Source organism: Hakea prostrata, chromosome 5 (genome assembly GCF_041222555.1).
Source record: "Hakea prostrata isolate BN-2017 chromosome 5, UWA_Hpros_2, whole genome shotgun sequence".
Taxonomy (NCBI): domain Eukaryota; kingdom Viridiplantae; phylum Streptophyta; class Magnoliopsida; order Proteales; family Proteaceae; genus Hakea; species Hakea prostrata.
Genome location: NC_142604.1, coordinates 28904043 through 28918873, shown reverse-complemented (window position 1 = coordinate 28918873; position 14831 = coordinate 28904043). Strand labels below are relative to the sequence as shown.

The window sequence follows — 14831 nt, the reverse complement described above, 5'->3', positions numbered from 1 at the left end:
TTTGTAGCCTCGCAACTTAAAAGTCCTAATGAAAGTAGGACTGGCACTTGGACTTGAATTTGAAACATGAATTAAGACTGAAATAGGGTTTTATAATTTAACCCTTACATGGACTCCCATTGTGGGCTGCTTTGTTACAACTTTATTTGAAATGAAAGACTAAAATATATAAAGGACCATCTCTGTTTCTGATGCTAAATAAACTGTTTTGATATCTTAGGTTTTTAGCTGTGTTTTGATCAGTTTTTAATACCATGTCTATTTCTGGCATGAATATTTATGCATGTGTTAGCTATTTCTAGATTAAATTTTACTGGATTCATCCTTATTCTCAGTTACTAACTGGATTTTCTAATTCGTGTATCAGTTTTTCTTAATATCAGTCTTTTTGCACAGATGCTTTGTGATATATTTATTATTACTACAAGAGGATAAGTTTACGAACATCCAGTGCAAAAAGTTATTGCTCGATGTTACTTCACTTAAAATGCTTTTGACTTGCAAACTTGATGGTGCAGCTTCTATGAGTACCTCCTCAAAGCCTGGATACAAGGAAACAAAACTGAAGCTGTAAGTCTCTATAGGTAAGTAGGTTGAGCATTGATCTTGACTTTGAATTTATGCTGCTCATAGGTGGAAATTATTGTAATTAATCGGAGCTACTTTAATTCAGACTACTTATTCTACCAATAGTCTTTATGCCTTAATTATTTCATTGATATCTTCCATGATGCTTTAATTTTCATTGAGCAATGTAAGCAGGTTTAGTGCTTTTCTCTGTTTCTTCACACTCCTACTGAGGCCGTCAGAATTTCTTTGTTTTTGGATGAATTTCGAAAATTTCTTTGTAATGCGACTTTATGTAGAAATATATCTTTTGTGTACTTAGTATGCAAATAAAATTGATATGCTTTTCCCAGGCTTGGTCCACACAAATTGATTAATTTATTTTAAAAATTTGTTTATATATTTACTGAAAGTTCATATTTTTCTTTCTCTAAATAAAGGAAAAAAAAAGAGGGGGGGGGGTGTTTAAGTATTACCATATTATCTTGGCTCTTGGGTACTTACTGATGCCTCCCGTACTAAAACTTAATTACCTGCCTTGTCTCATGTACCTTTTGAAATCACTAATTGTCTAATGCAACTTAACATTTTGACCAAAACTACTGATGCCCCCATGTTATTAATCTTCGTTAGTTAATTGATGACGTGGGGACGTGGCATCTGTATATTTTTCAAAAACCTAAAAATAACCCTAAGGTTTTGTTATTACTTATCTGTTTGGAATCCAAAATGATTAGAATGTAAGGGTAAAATTGGTATTCCATATGATTTTTTTAGATGAATCTCTTTGGCTTCTTAATTCTAACAATGGGTAAAATTGACATTGCACACCCAACCTTAGCAGCCACTTAACACCATTAGGAGTGAGAGGGGGGCAATAGTAATTTCATAAAGAGTAGGGTTCGATTAGTAATTAAACTATAGTATAGGAAGGCATCAGTAATTATCCCTATGATCTTTAATCCTAGAAAATTGATGTAATGACTTTCAAGGATTTTTGTTTGCTTAAACTTTCCTTTTACCAGTATTTGTACTATAATATCTTGATGCAGAGAAATGTGGGAGACATCAATGAAGGGACTAGTGAGTTTGACCCGGAAAACAACTCCATCATCCTTCACATACATATGTGAAAAGACTGGGGAGTCTGTGAGTCCCAAGGTAATATTTGTTGTTAAAGCTGAAAGCATATTATATGGGTTTTTCCTAAATATGATTAAGTAGTCTTCTATCTTTTAAACATATGCTCACAGATGGACGAATTAGCATGCTTTGCTCCAGGAATGCTTGCTCTGGGATCATCTGGGTATGGCCCGGGAGAAGCTCAAAAAATTTTCACACTTGCAGAAGAGGTACTCTTTTTGCTTTATTTAGTTACGTATTGTGAATAGAGTTGGTTGTTTAATAATTCTAATTTCTTCAAGTAGGTGTAGGGCCATTTTGAATTGAAATATTAGTATTTGGTTGGATCATTTTTTAGGAGTTCTAATTCTTCAATTGAGTCCTCTAACTATGTTAATATGCCCATCATATGTAAGTGTGTGCTCAAAATGCTTTTTAATGGATATTTTCAAAAATTGTTTTAAGTTTCTATCATCATACTCATGGAAAACAATTTCGGCGAAATATCGCCGAAACATGGCAATAGTTCGTTGGTTTGCTACTCGCTGAACTGAAAGACCCCTCCGAAATGAGATTTACAAAAAATGGGCGATGTATCGCTGATTTTAAAATTTCATTTGCAAAATATCGCTTCTTTTCAAATAGAGGTCATTTTTTATTTCTACTTGATATGTATCGCTGTATGTGTGGTTTCTAGGGTGTGATCAATTATTTACATGCCTGTATATTGTGGCTTCACAAGGTGGAAAGGACTGTTATTTGTGATTCCGTGCTTGTCAGTTTCAGTTTGGATATTTTTCTGAATGGCTTTATTTGCAAACTTGTACGAGTTTGATCTCACGTGGTTTGTAATTATTAACACTTGCTTTTTGAAAACCCCAACCTAGCCTTTCTTAGGAAAAATCCGTATTTTGAATCTCCACTATTTGATCTTTTTCATACATTTGTGAGATCTCATGCAACTTTTTCTCTTTTCTTTTCCCCTTATTTATTTATTTATAAATTAGATTAAAAAAAATTGTATTTTGATTCCTGACCATTTCTTATAGGGCGAAATTTTGCCCGATATTTTGTCGAAATTCTTTAGTTTTGGCAGAGGGCAAAACGATGAAGTTCGCAGATATGTCGCACCTTGATCATACTTAAAAAATTATCTAGATTTTGTGAATCTTCAATTTCAACTCAGGGTTAAAGAACCAGAAACCATGGTTGCATTCTCTTTGCTTCCTTGAGTATTTTTACTTCCACCAATGCATAGTAGTCTGTAAAATGCATCACTCAAGATAGGAACGGTTTCAGATGTTAAAATTTGACTTTTATCTGGGAATATTCTGGGTTTAAGCCAGACAAAAATTGAGACATAGAATTCAACCCTCTTTAACGTTTCAAGATTGGTGGTTAGAGGCTGATACTATTGCAACTCTTCCAGTAATCCCCTAAAACCACTATAGTACTCCATCAATGAATGTCCATTCTGAGAGTTGCTAAACATCTGATCATACAAGTCATATAGACTCAAATTTGTTTCTTTACCAAAAGAATCACCCAAGTCTTCTCAGATCTGCTTGTATGTGTCATAAAACATAACATTTGCAAAGGAAGAATTAACACTATTCTAGATCCATACCTTGATGACAGCATCATCATGAGTCCACGTTTCATGCTAAAAACTGAGACTGCACCCTTTGAATCAACAACGGGACAATCCTCCTTTAAGTACTTTGACTTACTTTGGGAATAGATAAAGTTGTCACCGCCTACCCCCAAAGAAAATAATTTTTAGCTTCTTTCAACTTTATACTTGTGATTTGGAATGGTATACCCTCCTTGGACATACTTTGAAGGATCAGCCATGGTCAAAACTTATACCACGATACTAATTATGGACAAAAGCAACTATCACGATCCAATTGTCTTCTTTGAGAATCTAACGCATTCTGATAACAATATTTTTGCAACTTGAGGCCGCTGCTTCAAGGGAACTGCCAAAATCCAATTCGCAGGTAAATCACGCCTTCAGTAGATGGGCTCTGATACCATGTAATGAAACCAAAACCTCTACTAAAGACAACAAAGACATAGGAGAGAGAAGGCAAGTGAGAAAGGGAGAAGAAAACGAGAAGAAGGGGATGGGAGAGAGACGACTCAAGCAAGCCTCTCCCCTTCAGTTCACACCATATTTAGTATTTGTACAAGCCTAAAATTGGATCCCAATAGCTGATGGAATTCTATGCTACTAATTTAGAATACATAACAGAATAAACTCCAATAAAACTAAGTTCTAATCCATCTCAAAAATCTGATTCAGTTTGATGGAGCTAAAAGAGCTTGGGGCAAGCCTAAAATAACAATAGCATTTTGTGGAGCAAAGACATGGTTTCCATATGCCTTGTATGATGTATGGCTTTGAATAAGCCGATTGGAAAGCAAGAGCCAACCCTTTCAATGAGTCCGTGATGTTTTTTGTTGTTGGCACTTTAGAGACATTATTGAAGCAAAAATGGCCAAGTATCTTGTTATCATGGGTGTCAAGTTACTGTGTCTCAACATGACTATGATGTATGCTTTTTGTTAAATAATATATAGAAAACCACTCATATAAAGGGGAAACTCATAAATGGGAAATCTCTGCCTAGAATAGTTATCTAATTCGATATTGGTTGATATCTCAGGGTATAAAGAGTCCATCTTCTAATAGCTGTATTAGTTTGGACTGATATAGTAAGGTATTATGGTCAAAATTTTGGATTGTTAAGGTTTAGCAGTTTCTAAATACTAGAGTTGGAGACTCGTGATTCACTACTGCTAATAGCATATTAACAATGTTTCTTTGGAAATCAGTGCTTTCTGCATTATTTAGAACAGCAAATTTATTTTTTCACATATGTGCATTACTTTTGATAATGAATAGTATCTCCTTTTTAGATCTTATATTACTTTTGTTAAATTATTAGACTGCTAAAATGTACAGGAATAATTTACCCAGGATGCATGAAAGGTCCTAGCCTCATGGAAATAAAGATGATTTAGGTTTGAACAGGAGATCAGCCAAATTTTTCTTCACAATCAATTTTGGACTCGCAAATGATTCTTTTTACACAACTGGAGGCATTCCAGGAACTTAAGAGATGCTACAAATAGTATTACAACATTTCATATTGAAGTGTCTGATTTGGAAGAACAATGTCTTGTTCATAAGAAGCTGCTTTTTTTCCCCCTTGATCAAACTGAAGTCAATTAAGACTTACTTGAAGCTTTATTGTCAGGTGTAAATCCAAAAGGAGGTTTTAACTTGTTCTGAATAGTTTCCTTATGCTTGTGGCACATACTCAGAACCAATATTTTATCTGGTTGACCGTACTTTTCGTAACTGATTTCATTGTATGAGGCAGTTTGTCATGACAATGGCATGAACAGAGACATTGACTGCTGTCATTGGCATCTAGATTACAGATTCCACTGCCCTCACTTTACCAAGTTAGTGGTTTCAGTTTTGCGTTTTACTTTTGTTTCTTCTGATTTCTTTCTCTCTTGTAGCTTGCTTGGACTTGCTATAACTTTTATCAGTCCACGCCTACGAAACTTGCTGGAGAGAACTATTTCTTTCATGATGGACAGGTATGTTATTCCGCTTTCCTGCTTGTTCATTCAACTTGACGACAGATTTGCTTTATGGAGATTAAATAAATTATACTAAATGCTTGCAGGACATGAGCGTGGGCACATCCTGGAACATTTTGAGGCCAGAGACTGTTGAATCACTCTTCTATCTTTGGCGTTTAACTGGTAACAAGACATACCAAGAATGGGGTTGGAACATTTTCCAAGCTTTTGAAAAGAACTCCCGCATAGAATCTGGATATGTTGGTCTAAAGGATGTAAGTGCTTATCAATCCCATTGATATATCTTGAGCTAAAATCATCCATAGAAATTGTTGATGGTGGATACAATTGCTTCAAAGCTTCAATCAATCACTCAAAGCCAACTTGGTTTGAAGTATGGGCTACAAACCATTCATCATTTTGATTATTTGCATCTACTATGGTGGTTTTCTTGAATGCGTTGACAAACCTAAGTCAATGGAACCTAAAAACTATGTAAGGATATCTGAGGTAACCAACAAGCCAACCATCACCCTCAGGTTCACTAAGACATTGGATGTGCGACTGTCTGTCCGGGTCAGTTGGTGCATATCATAATCTTACTGAAGTGGTGAAGTGAGAAGTTGTGTCCTTTTGATTGCCCTTTGTTTTATTGTCAAAAGTTATTTAAGGTAGTGGTAAAAGTTGTTTTTTTCTAAATGACAGTGACTTATGTTCGACTCCCTTCGCGCTTGTGGCCATTCACCTTTGATTTAGTGGGTTAGCTTCTTCTTCACCAACCTGCGATTTCAACACCTAGAATTAGGACTCTGAATTTACTGTTCAACCACCAATGAAATATAAAGGCTCATCTAGGCAAACTCCTATGTGTGTGCTCTCGTTGGCCTTGCTGGTCCAGGCACTATACAACCAGATAATTTAAAATTCTTGGCTGTCTTAGCCAATTGATTCCAGCTTTTGTATTTCTTCTTCATTTTAAGTTTTTTCCCCTGAGAAAAATACTTAGATGGTATATTGTATGATAACAACACATGTTGAGTGAATAAGAACTTTCACCAACTTTATTTTTCTTTTTCTATAATACGTTTATAAATAAAAATTGATGGCTGCTAGACACTTGTATGGCATATAGACATCAGTACAAAGGCAATATCATATCTATTTGGCTTAGTGGTTGCATAGGAAAATAGCAGCCTACTTGCCTCAATAGATACTTGTCCGAGATTGGTAGATGATCAACTAGAGCCAGTTCTTCCAAGATTTTGATTAGGAACCAACCTATGGTACAAAGTAGGTTAGGTGTAGGGACTGTTATCAAAGGGTTTGCCATGGCAACAAGGCAGTTTTTTGACCCCTAGACAATGCAATGCGTTTCCGACATGCAAAAAAACAACCACTTTATTGCCTACGCGATGTCACCTTTTTGCCTTGTGCATCATATTGACGCTTAGGTGATAAAGCGGTCGCTTTTTTTGACATTTTGACCCAGTCTTTTTTTTGGGATTCCTAAACCATCAAATTTTATTCTACGATTCAAGAATCATTCAGATGGAGAATTTTCCGGAATAATGCTACCGATTAATTTATCGGTTTGGTCAAAAAGTTAGTAAAAGAACAGGCAAATTAAAATTTGGATTTGGATTCAAGATTTATTATTATTATTATTATTATTATTATTATTTTTAATAAAGCTGGCTAAATTTTTTTGGATGTTTAAGTTGAGCAATAATCATATAGATAAGGCTAAGGTCATATAATGGAATGCTTGTAGGGCACAAGGCACTTATTTGACATCACATAGGTAAGTATTATTACTATTGCCATTTTCATATTTATAATTTTATTTAGGGTAAATATCACTTACCTCCCCTCTTAGTTAGACAAATAGCACTTACACCCCCTCTAAGTTGGATAATATCACTTATCTCCCCTCTTACCTAGCAAATATATCAAACACCTCCCCTCTATTAACTTTCTCGGTTAAATTTAACTTTTACCGTTAAATATTTTTCTAAAACCCCAAACTACCCTTGGCTAAAGATATATTTTTTATTTTAAACACTAAATTACCATAATCACCCTAGCAGTTAAAACACCATAGTTAAAACCCAAATTATCTTTAATTATTAAAAGCCCAACATACCCTTTTTTTTAAAAAAAAATTATCAAACAATTAAAAAACCCAAAATATTAGTACGTGTTTAATTTTATCAACCTACCTTTTTTTTTTTTAATTGCATTTATAATTTTACTTGATAGTGTACGTGTTTTTTTAATTGTTTGACAATTTGTTTTTAAAAAAAAAGGTTATCTTGGGCTTTTAATAATTAAAGATAATTTAGGTTTTAACTATGTTGTTTTGGTTTTTAATAGTTATTTTAATTGAGGGAAATTTAGTAGTTTAACTGTTAGAGTGATTACGGTAATTTAGGGTTTAAAATAAAAAATATTTTTAGCCAAGGGTAGTTTGGGTTTTTAGAAAAATATTTAACGGTAAAAGTTAAATTTAACCGGGAAAGTTAATAGAAGGGAGGTGTTTGATATATTTGATAGGTAAGAGGGGAGATAAGTGATATTATCCAACTAAAAGGGGGTGTAAGTGCTATTTATCCAACTAAGAGGGAAGGTAAGTGATATTTACCCTTTTATTTATCTTGTTCATAATCACATGGTATAATGTTATTATGTTATGTTGCTAATTACTATTGTATTATTGTATATTTGTATTATGATGAGAATGAGATGAACTTATATATATAATTATTATTATTATTATTATTTTCTCTTGATAATCTTGCATAAATATGATTCTTTGATATTTGTTTAGCTTATAGTAGAGCTATATAAATTTTTGTATGCTATTCGTGCCACATAAGTAGTTGTATTTAAAAAATGTATACTAAAACGCCTTGTGGCCGCCAAATCGCCTTGGTGCTTAAGCACCCTGAATGCCTTGCTGCCTTGATAACCTTGGGTGTAGGTAGGTTTGGTTATGGCCTTATGAATTGGGTCTTGTGGTTTGGACTATGATGGAATGACTTTGTTGCTAAGGATGGATATGCTTAGTGTATAATGGCTTAGTGATCTCAAGTGGGATGATTGGGTTAGGCTTTAAATAGATTAGGTCAGCTTTCAAGATATGGAATCAAAATGTGGAGATATGGGGTAAATCTCTTGAGATTTGTTTGGGGGTCTAATGGTCCCTGAACTGAATGAAACTTCAATGAAACATAAAGCTCGTTGCCTAGGAGATTTTAATTGAATTTTGGTGGTGAAAATTTCAACTTGTGAAGAACCTTGATATTGGGGTTTTAAATCTGGACTTCCAAGAACTAGCTTTGGCTTGTTAGAATGGGCTGAAGCTTGGAGGGGATTTAGGTCAGGATATAGGGATATTCAACGGCTAAATTGGAAGATATGGGGTCAAATTAGGAGAATGGAAATTCAAGAAAATATTTATTTCTTGAAATTGGCCTGTCAGAATGAGGTCAAATTAGGAGGATCCAAGACCACTAGATTTGAGGATGACGTTTCTAAAGTGTGGAATAGATTTGATGGTTAGATTGACGTATATCTGACCTTGAACTTTGGTGTCTTAGGAAGTCCAAAAATCAAAGAAATTCAGGAAAATATTGAAAGGTGATAAGAGGACAGAGTACTCCTTTTGGATGAGGGAGCCTGTTCTTGAGCTTTGAAGAGGCTGGAATGACTTGTGTTGGTTAAAAACAAGAACCAATTAAGGATCCATTGCTTGAATTTTCGAAGAACCTTTCATCAAACACCTTGTAGGTACCTTGAGCTGCGAACTATTCCAACTGAGACAATAATTATGGGTTTCAAAGTTGAGAATTTTCATATAATAATCAGTTTTCCATCTATTCTTCCCTTTAGGGTGTATAATTAGGGCTAAACAGCCTAACAACTTTAATAGAAATAGGAAGGAAAAGAAATAGAACTTCAAAACCTATTAGACGGAGGACTCTTTATAGATTGCAACTTGGACACATGATCAAACAAATTTTGCACTAAAGCTAGGTTCTCTCATCAAAAGGCCCATGACCTAGGTTAACAAGTCCTAGGCTTATTTGAAGAAAAATAAGTCCAGATAGGTGCTGATCCTAAATTAGATATCTCAACTTCTGAGAGATCACTAGGTCATTGACTAACATCCTCACTCCTAACTCTTAGCTTCTGAGAGATTTCTAGGTTATTTACTAACAGGACTCCTATCCGTTTGGGACACCTTGTTGCCTATGCTTATCCTTGATGGCCTGGTGTAGCCTCGACTGAATAAGGACCAATTGACCAAGATGTTGTTCAAAACTAGCTCAAAAAAAGGTTTGGTTAAGGTTTTTGGTTAGTACTCTAGGGTGACTTTTATGATATGGTCTCTAATGGGTGTATATCTATGGTTAGAGATGGTGGTTTTTAAGTTGAATATGCTAGGTGATCTCATATGGGAAGTTTGGATTAGGTTTAAAAGAGGTTAGGTTGGGTTCAAGTCACTATGGGAGATTTCTTGACGTCAGGTGAATATTGTATGTCTATGGTTGCAAAGGGGTATACCTAGATATATGGTGTAGATTATTTTGAAACTTTCTCTCCAGTAGCCCGTTTGAATTTAATGCGTATTTTGTTGTCATTGGCGACTAACTTGGGATGGCTCTCGATCAAGTTAGACATAAAAAATGCCTTCCTATATTGAGATTTAGCTGAAGAGGTATATATGAGCAACCTTCTAGGTTTGTTGCTCACAGGGTGCCGGGGGGGGGGTCCTACCAAAGTATGTCGACTTCACAAGTCAATCTACGGACTGAAACAGTTCCCAAGAGCATGATTTGAAAAGTTCAGTTACATATTATCTGAAGTGGGATTTTCCTAGTGCTATTTGGATCACTTTGTCTTTGTACGCAAGATAGAGTCTGGAAGTGTGTTACTAATTGCGTATGTGGATGACATAATTGATTCTGGAAGTGATACTACAAGTATTGAGGAAGTGAAGACATCTCTTGGGACTTGGTTTCAGTTAAAGGACTTGGGGCATTTGCAATATTTTTTTGGAATTGAGATCTCATGGAGCATTCAAGGTATTAGTCTTTTCCAGTGAAAGTGTGATGGACTTGTTAACTGAAACCAGTATGCTTGGCTGTAAACCAGTGGCAATACACCCATGGGTTGATGTGAACACAGTGACCCTCCTGGCCGAACCATAAAGCGGGCCCAAAAGCACATGCAAGCAAGCTGGCGGAACCCCCTAGGAGGGTATTTTGGTCTGTTTAGCCCTAATTTAGTGGCTGGATTTTATTTTCAGAATTTTATCTTTATTTTCTGAAGAGTTTTCAGTCAGTTAGGAAGTCTAGTTTGAGTTGGTTAAAGACTCTCTTACAAAGTGTGTTCCTAACTTATAGGAGAGTTCCTATCTTTTAAGGGGGTTATTATCTTTTAGGAGTTTTCTTTTGATTAGAGTTAGTTATTGAGTTAGTTATTGAGTCCTTGGTTGTCTTAAACTTTAGCACGTGCCACTAGAGTTTTAATTGAAAGAGCATTCAAGAATGGTTGTCTTAACCCTATTGTTTCTTTGTTTCCCAAGTTGGATTGAATGAAAAGTTATTAAGTACCGTGGTTCCTGTTTGAGAGGGCCTTGGCGGATTTTAGAAAAAAGTTCTTCAATATTCAGCACCTTCCTTCAAGCTTTTTCAAAGATCAACCAATTCCAGCAGCCATCTTCATAATCCAGCAGCTTCACCAATTAAGTTGATAACCCCAAGCCCCTTTTCCCTCATTCTCCTGCATTCACAGCTCCCCCTACCCCATCGCGTGTTCTGTGCAAGAACCCCCACCCGTTCCCCTGCTGCCGCTGCTTGGCAGCAAGCATCCCTAAGGGTGTCAATTGGTATGGTACCAACTTTGAATACCGAAAACCAGAACCGTACTGAATTTAAACGATATGGTACATACGGTTTCGGTATTAAATCGGTACGGGAAAATGGTTTAAACATGGTATCTAGTGCGGTACACTCTTAGTACAAACAAACCCATGCCACTTTTGTTATTAGTTCATTAAGATCCTAATGAAATTGCGACCAAACAATTGAGAGAATTTGAGATTAAAAGAGACAAAACAAGTAAATATAAGAAGAGGAGTGAAGGACAAAACGAAAAACTGAAATAGGGAATTATAGATAGGGTAAATGTGAAGTGTTTTCATTATTAAATTATATTTATATCCCTTAATTTGGTACGGTACTAATTCGGTATGGTTTCGGTACATACCGACAGTATGAGGACCTAAACCGGAACCGTACCGAAGAAATTCTGTTTTGGTACGTATTGTACCGAATTTTGAAAGGTGTGGTTTTAGACGGCGCAGTTCGGTATGGTTAAACGGTTTCGGTACGCAATTGACACCCTTAAGCATCCCAGCCCTCGATTCCCAGCCCTACGATCTTTGTAGGACCCTCCCCCTCCTCTCTCAACCCAGCATCCGACCCCCCTTGTGACTTGCAGCAACATGAACAAGCGGAAAAAAAAAGGAAAAAAAAAGAAAAAGAAATAGAGAAACAGAAAAAAAGAAAAGAACAAAATAAACTAAAAGAAAAGAAAAGAAAAGAAGCCGGATCCAATTACTTTCCCTTTTAAGGTTTTTCCTCCTCCCCTTTCAACACATACCCATACGGATCCAAAAATTATTTAGTTTATTTTCTACGAATCCTAAGAATAATATGTTCCCTTCCTCATTAATTTGTTACATCCCATATCTTTCCTCATGTCATTCTTCGGTATCTCATATTCCCAACCATTCCATGGATGATTTGTCAACAATCCTAACTTGTCCCTAAGGTTTCCCATAATATTTTATCATTATTTGTTAGAAGATTCTGGGCAAATCCTTAATTCTAGGGAATCAATTCAAGAAACCCTAACCCTAGAATTGGGTTTACATCATGGATCCTCATATCAAACTTGCTAAGGGTGATGGTGAGGATTTCTCTAATCCTTAGAAATACATGTTGGTAGGCAAACTTAAACACCTTGCTGTGACTACCCAGACTTATCATATGTTATAGGGGTCTTCAGCCAGTTTATGCACTCACCTAAAAAGCCGCATTGGGATGCAGTGATCCGGATCCTACAATAATTGATGAAGGCTCCGGGAAATGAACTAGTGTACGAAAGAAATGAGCATCTAAAATTGTGTTCTTATTCAGATGCAGATTGGGTAGGATTTGGAGATTTCTTGGAGGGAAATTGGTCGTTTAGTGGAGTAAGAAGCTGGTTACACTTGATCTAGTGCTAAGGTTCACATAGTCTTATAGAGATCTTTTGGGTCAAATCTTTCTTGAAGGAAGTTGGTGTTGAGGTTGAAGAGCTTGTTGAAATGTTTCGTGATAATTAGGCTGTGTTCTACATAGCCAGTAATTCAATGTTTCATGAGAGAACCAAACACATTGAGGTGGATTTTCATTTTGTGCGTGATGCAATTATGAGAGGAGTCATTAGTAAACCCTGCTACTGAACGTGTTGGAGATTTATTTATTAAGTCCTTACCTGGTCTAGCCTTTGTGGAAGGATGTCTCAAGCTGGGAGTTGGTGATCAATGCCCTCTAGCTTGGGGGGGGGGGGGGGGGGGGTTGTGACGTTTCAATGTTGTAGATAAGGAAAGTGAATCGTAGAGCATATAAAATCAAGTGGTCAAGCTGGCTAATTTGGTAGAATATTTTATTTTCCGTTTTAGTTAGATTAGTAGAGCTTATATTTATTAGACTTTATTACGTCATGTATCCTTAATTAGTAGTATGGTTCCCATCATATATTGGGATCTAATCTTAAGCTTTTACCAGCTATAAATAAAATGCGAACTAGAGGGGAGAGGCTTGCTTGAGCCGCCCCTCTCCCCCATCTCATTTTCTCATTTTTTTCTCTCTCTCTCTCTTTCTCTCTTCGATTGACCTTCAGTAGAGGTTCTGGTTTCGTTACAATAAATAAAGAAAGCAATATAGATGATGATGTTTCCTAGAGAACAAAAATGTGAAGGATGAAGTGGAGAGCTGCATCTGGGGTTTTGTGTGACCAACAGTTTCCTTTAAAACTTATAGTCAATCAGGTTACGTGGAAAACTACTTTATAGTTTGAAGAAAACTAAAACTGGGGCTTGAATTCCTGCACGTGCTTGGTAGCTATTACTTTATCCATTATTTTTTGAATTATAGTATACCGAATTAAAAAATATGTTGTCAAATGAAAATTAGATTAGCTTTATTTTGTTAATTTCTTCATTATCTGTCACCTTGGAAGGCATAGTCAGAGGCAGAATTTGAGGGTTTCCAACAAATTATAGGCATTGTTAGGAGTTACTTTTCAGGGGACATGGATGATAAGCCTCTGCATCTTGGTCTGATTCTACTGAAGTAATTTTTTTCTCTCATACTTAGACATTAAAGTCCAGAGATAATAGATTTTAACTGCCAAAGGTATGTGGTACCAATTATTTCTCCTGGCTTACTGGGAACGAGAAGGGACAACTGTGGTTGGGATTTCCTACGTTCCTGCCATGCTAAAAGTGATGAGTAGAAGTGATCTTATGAACCAATTGAATAAAAGCAGTTATTTATTTATTTATTTTCTGATCTGACAAGAATGCAATATGTTTATTGTCTGTTTTGACATGTTCAGGTAAATTCTGGTGTTAAAGACAATATGATGCAAAGCTTCTTTCTGGCAGAGACGCTGAAGTATCTCTATCTCTTGTTCTCGCCAGACTCCATTATATCTTTTGATGAGTGGGTGTTCAATACAGAAGCCCACCCGCTAAAAATTGTTAATCGGCGAGATGTTGCACAGGATTCTAGAGGATTCGATGAACATCAGAAACCACAATTTAGGTATCGTGGGAGGAAGGAAGGTAGAACAGGAGAATGATTAGTTTCCATCACTTAAGCAGTTTGGCTTCATCCTTTTTGTTCCCCCTTCCTTTGTTTCTCTTTTTTCTTTTAATATTTAATTTGCAGGTTATGCACCTTACCTTGTAGATTGTCGCAGTTTTCTCTCATGGGACATGAGAATCTGAGAATGTAAAATTATTACTTGCTCATATATAATTGATACAAGAATGCAGGCATTTGCAAGTGAGAACCACTGCTGCTAGATCATTCCCTGGTCTGTTCATTCAAGTAATATTTTACTTGTTCATCTTATAAACAAATCCACATTCTTTTCTATATGTTCTTGTTCGGCTTTGTTTTGAGGACTCAGTATATGAGATTTTTTGTTGGTAGTGACATAATTACAGGTGCCCCCAGATGGATGGTTGGAGTAGAGACTGATTGCATAAGGTACTTCAGTCTCTTGTGGGAAGGGGTTATCTGCTTTCAAGATGAACATAATTGACATTCTTACGTGCTCTGGTATCTGGTGATGTTTACCTGATTTGTTAAATATCGTTTTCCATATTGACTGCTGCTATTTGAGGGGAAAAACACAATAATTCCTCTAACGTATAGTGCCACCGTAATTGAATAAAGAGAAGATAGCATTTGGCA

The 14831-nt window shown here is 36.0% G+C and overlaps 1 protein-coding gene across 1 annotated transcript in view; it reads left to right on the top strand.

The window, feature by feature from the left end:
* The window catches only part of LOC149015791 (mannosyl-oligosaccharide 1,2-alpha-mannosidase MNS1-like), a 70874-nt gene extending 56404 nt beyond the window's left edge, over positions 1-14470 (top strand). The window contains exons 9-14 of the mRNA XM_089155601.1: positions 519-584; positions 1620-1728; positions 1821-1919; positions 5227-5307; positions 5397-5567; positions 13966-14470. Coding sequence (XP_089011727.1) covers positions 519-584; positions 1620-1728; positions 1821-1919; positions 5227-5307; positions 5397-5567; positions 13966-14211 — 772 coding nt within the window. The 3' untranslated portion in view covers positions 14212-14470. The remainder of the gene's footprint in view (positions 1-518; positions 585-1619; positions 1729-1820; positions 1920-5226; positions 5308-5396; positions 5568-13965) is intronic.
* The last annotated feature ends 361 nt before the right edge of the window (positions 14471-14831 follow it).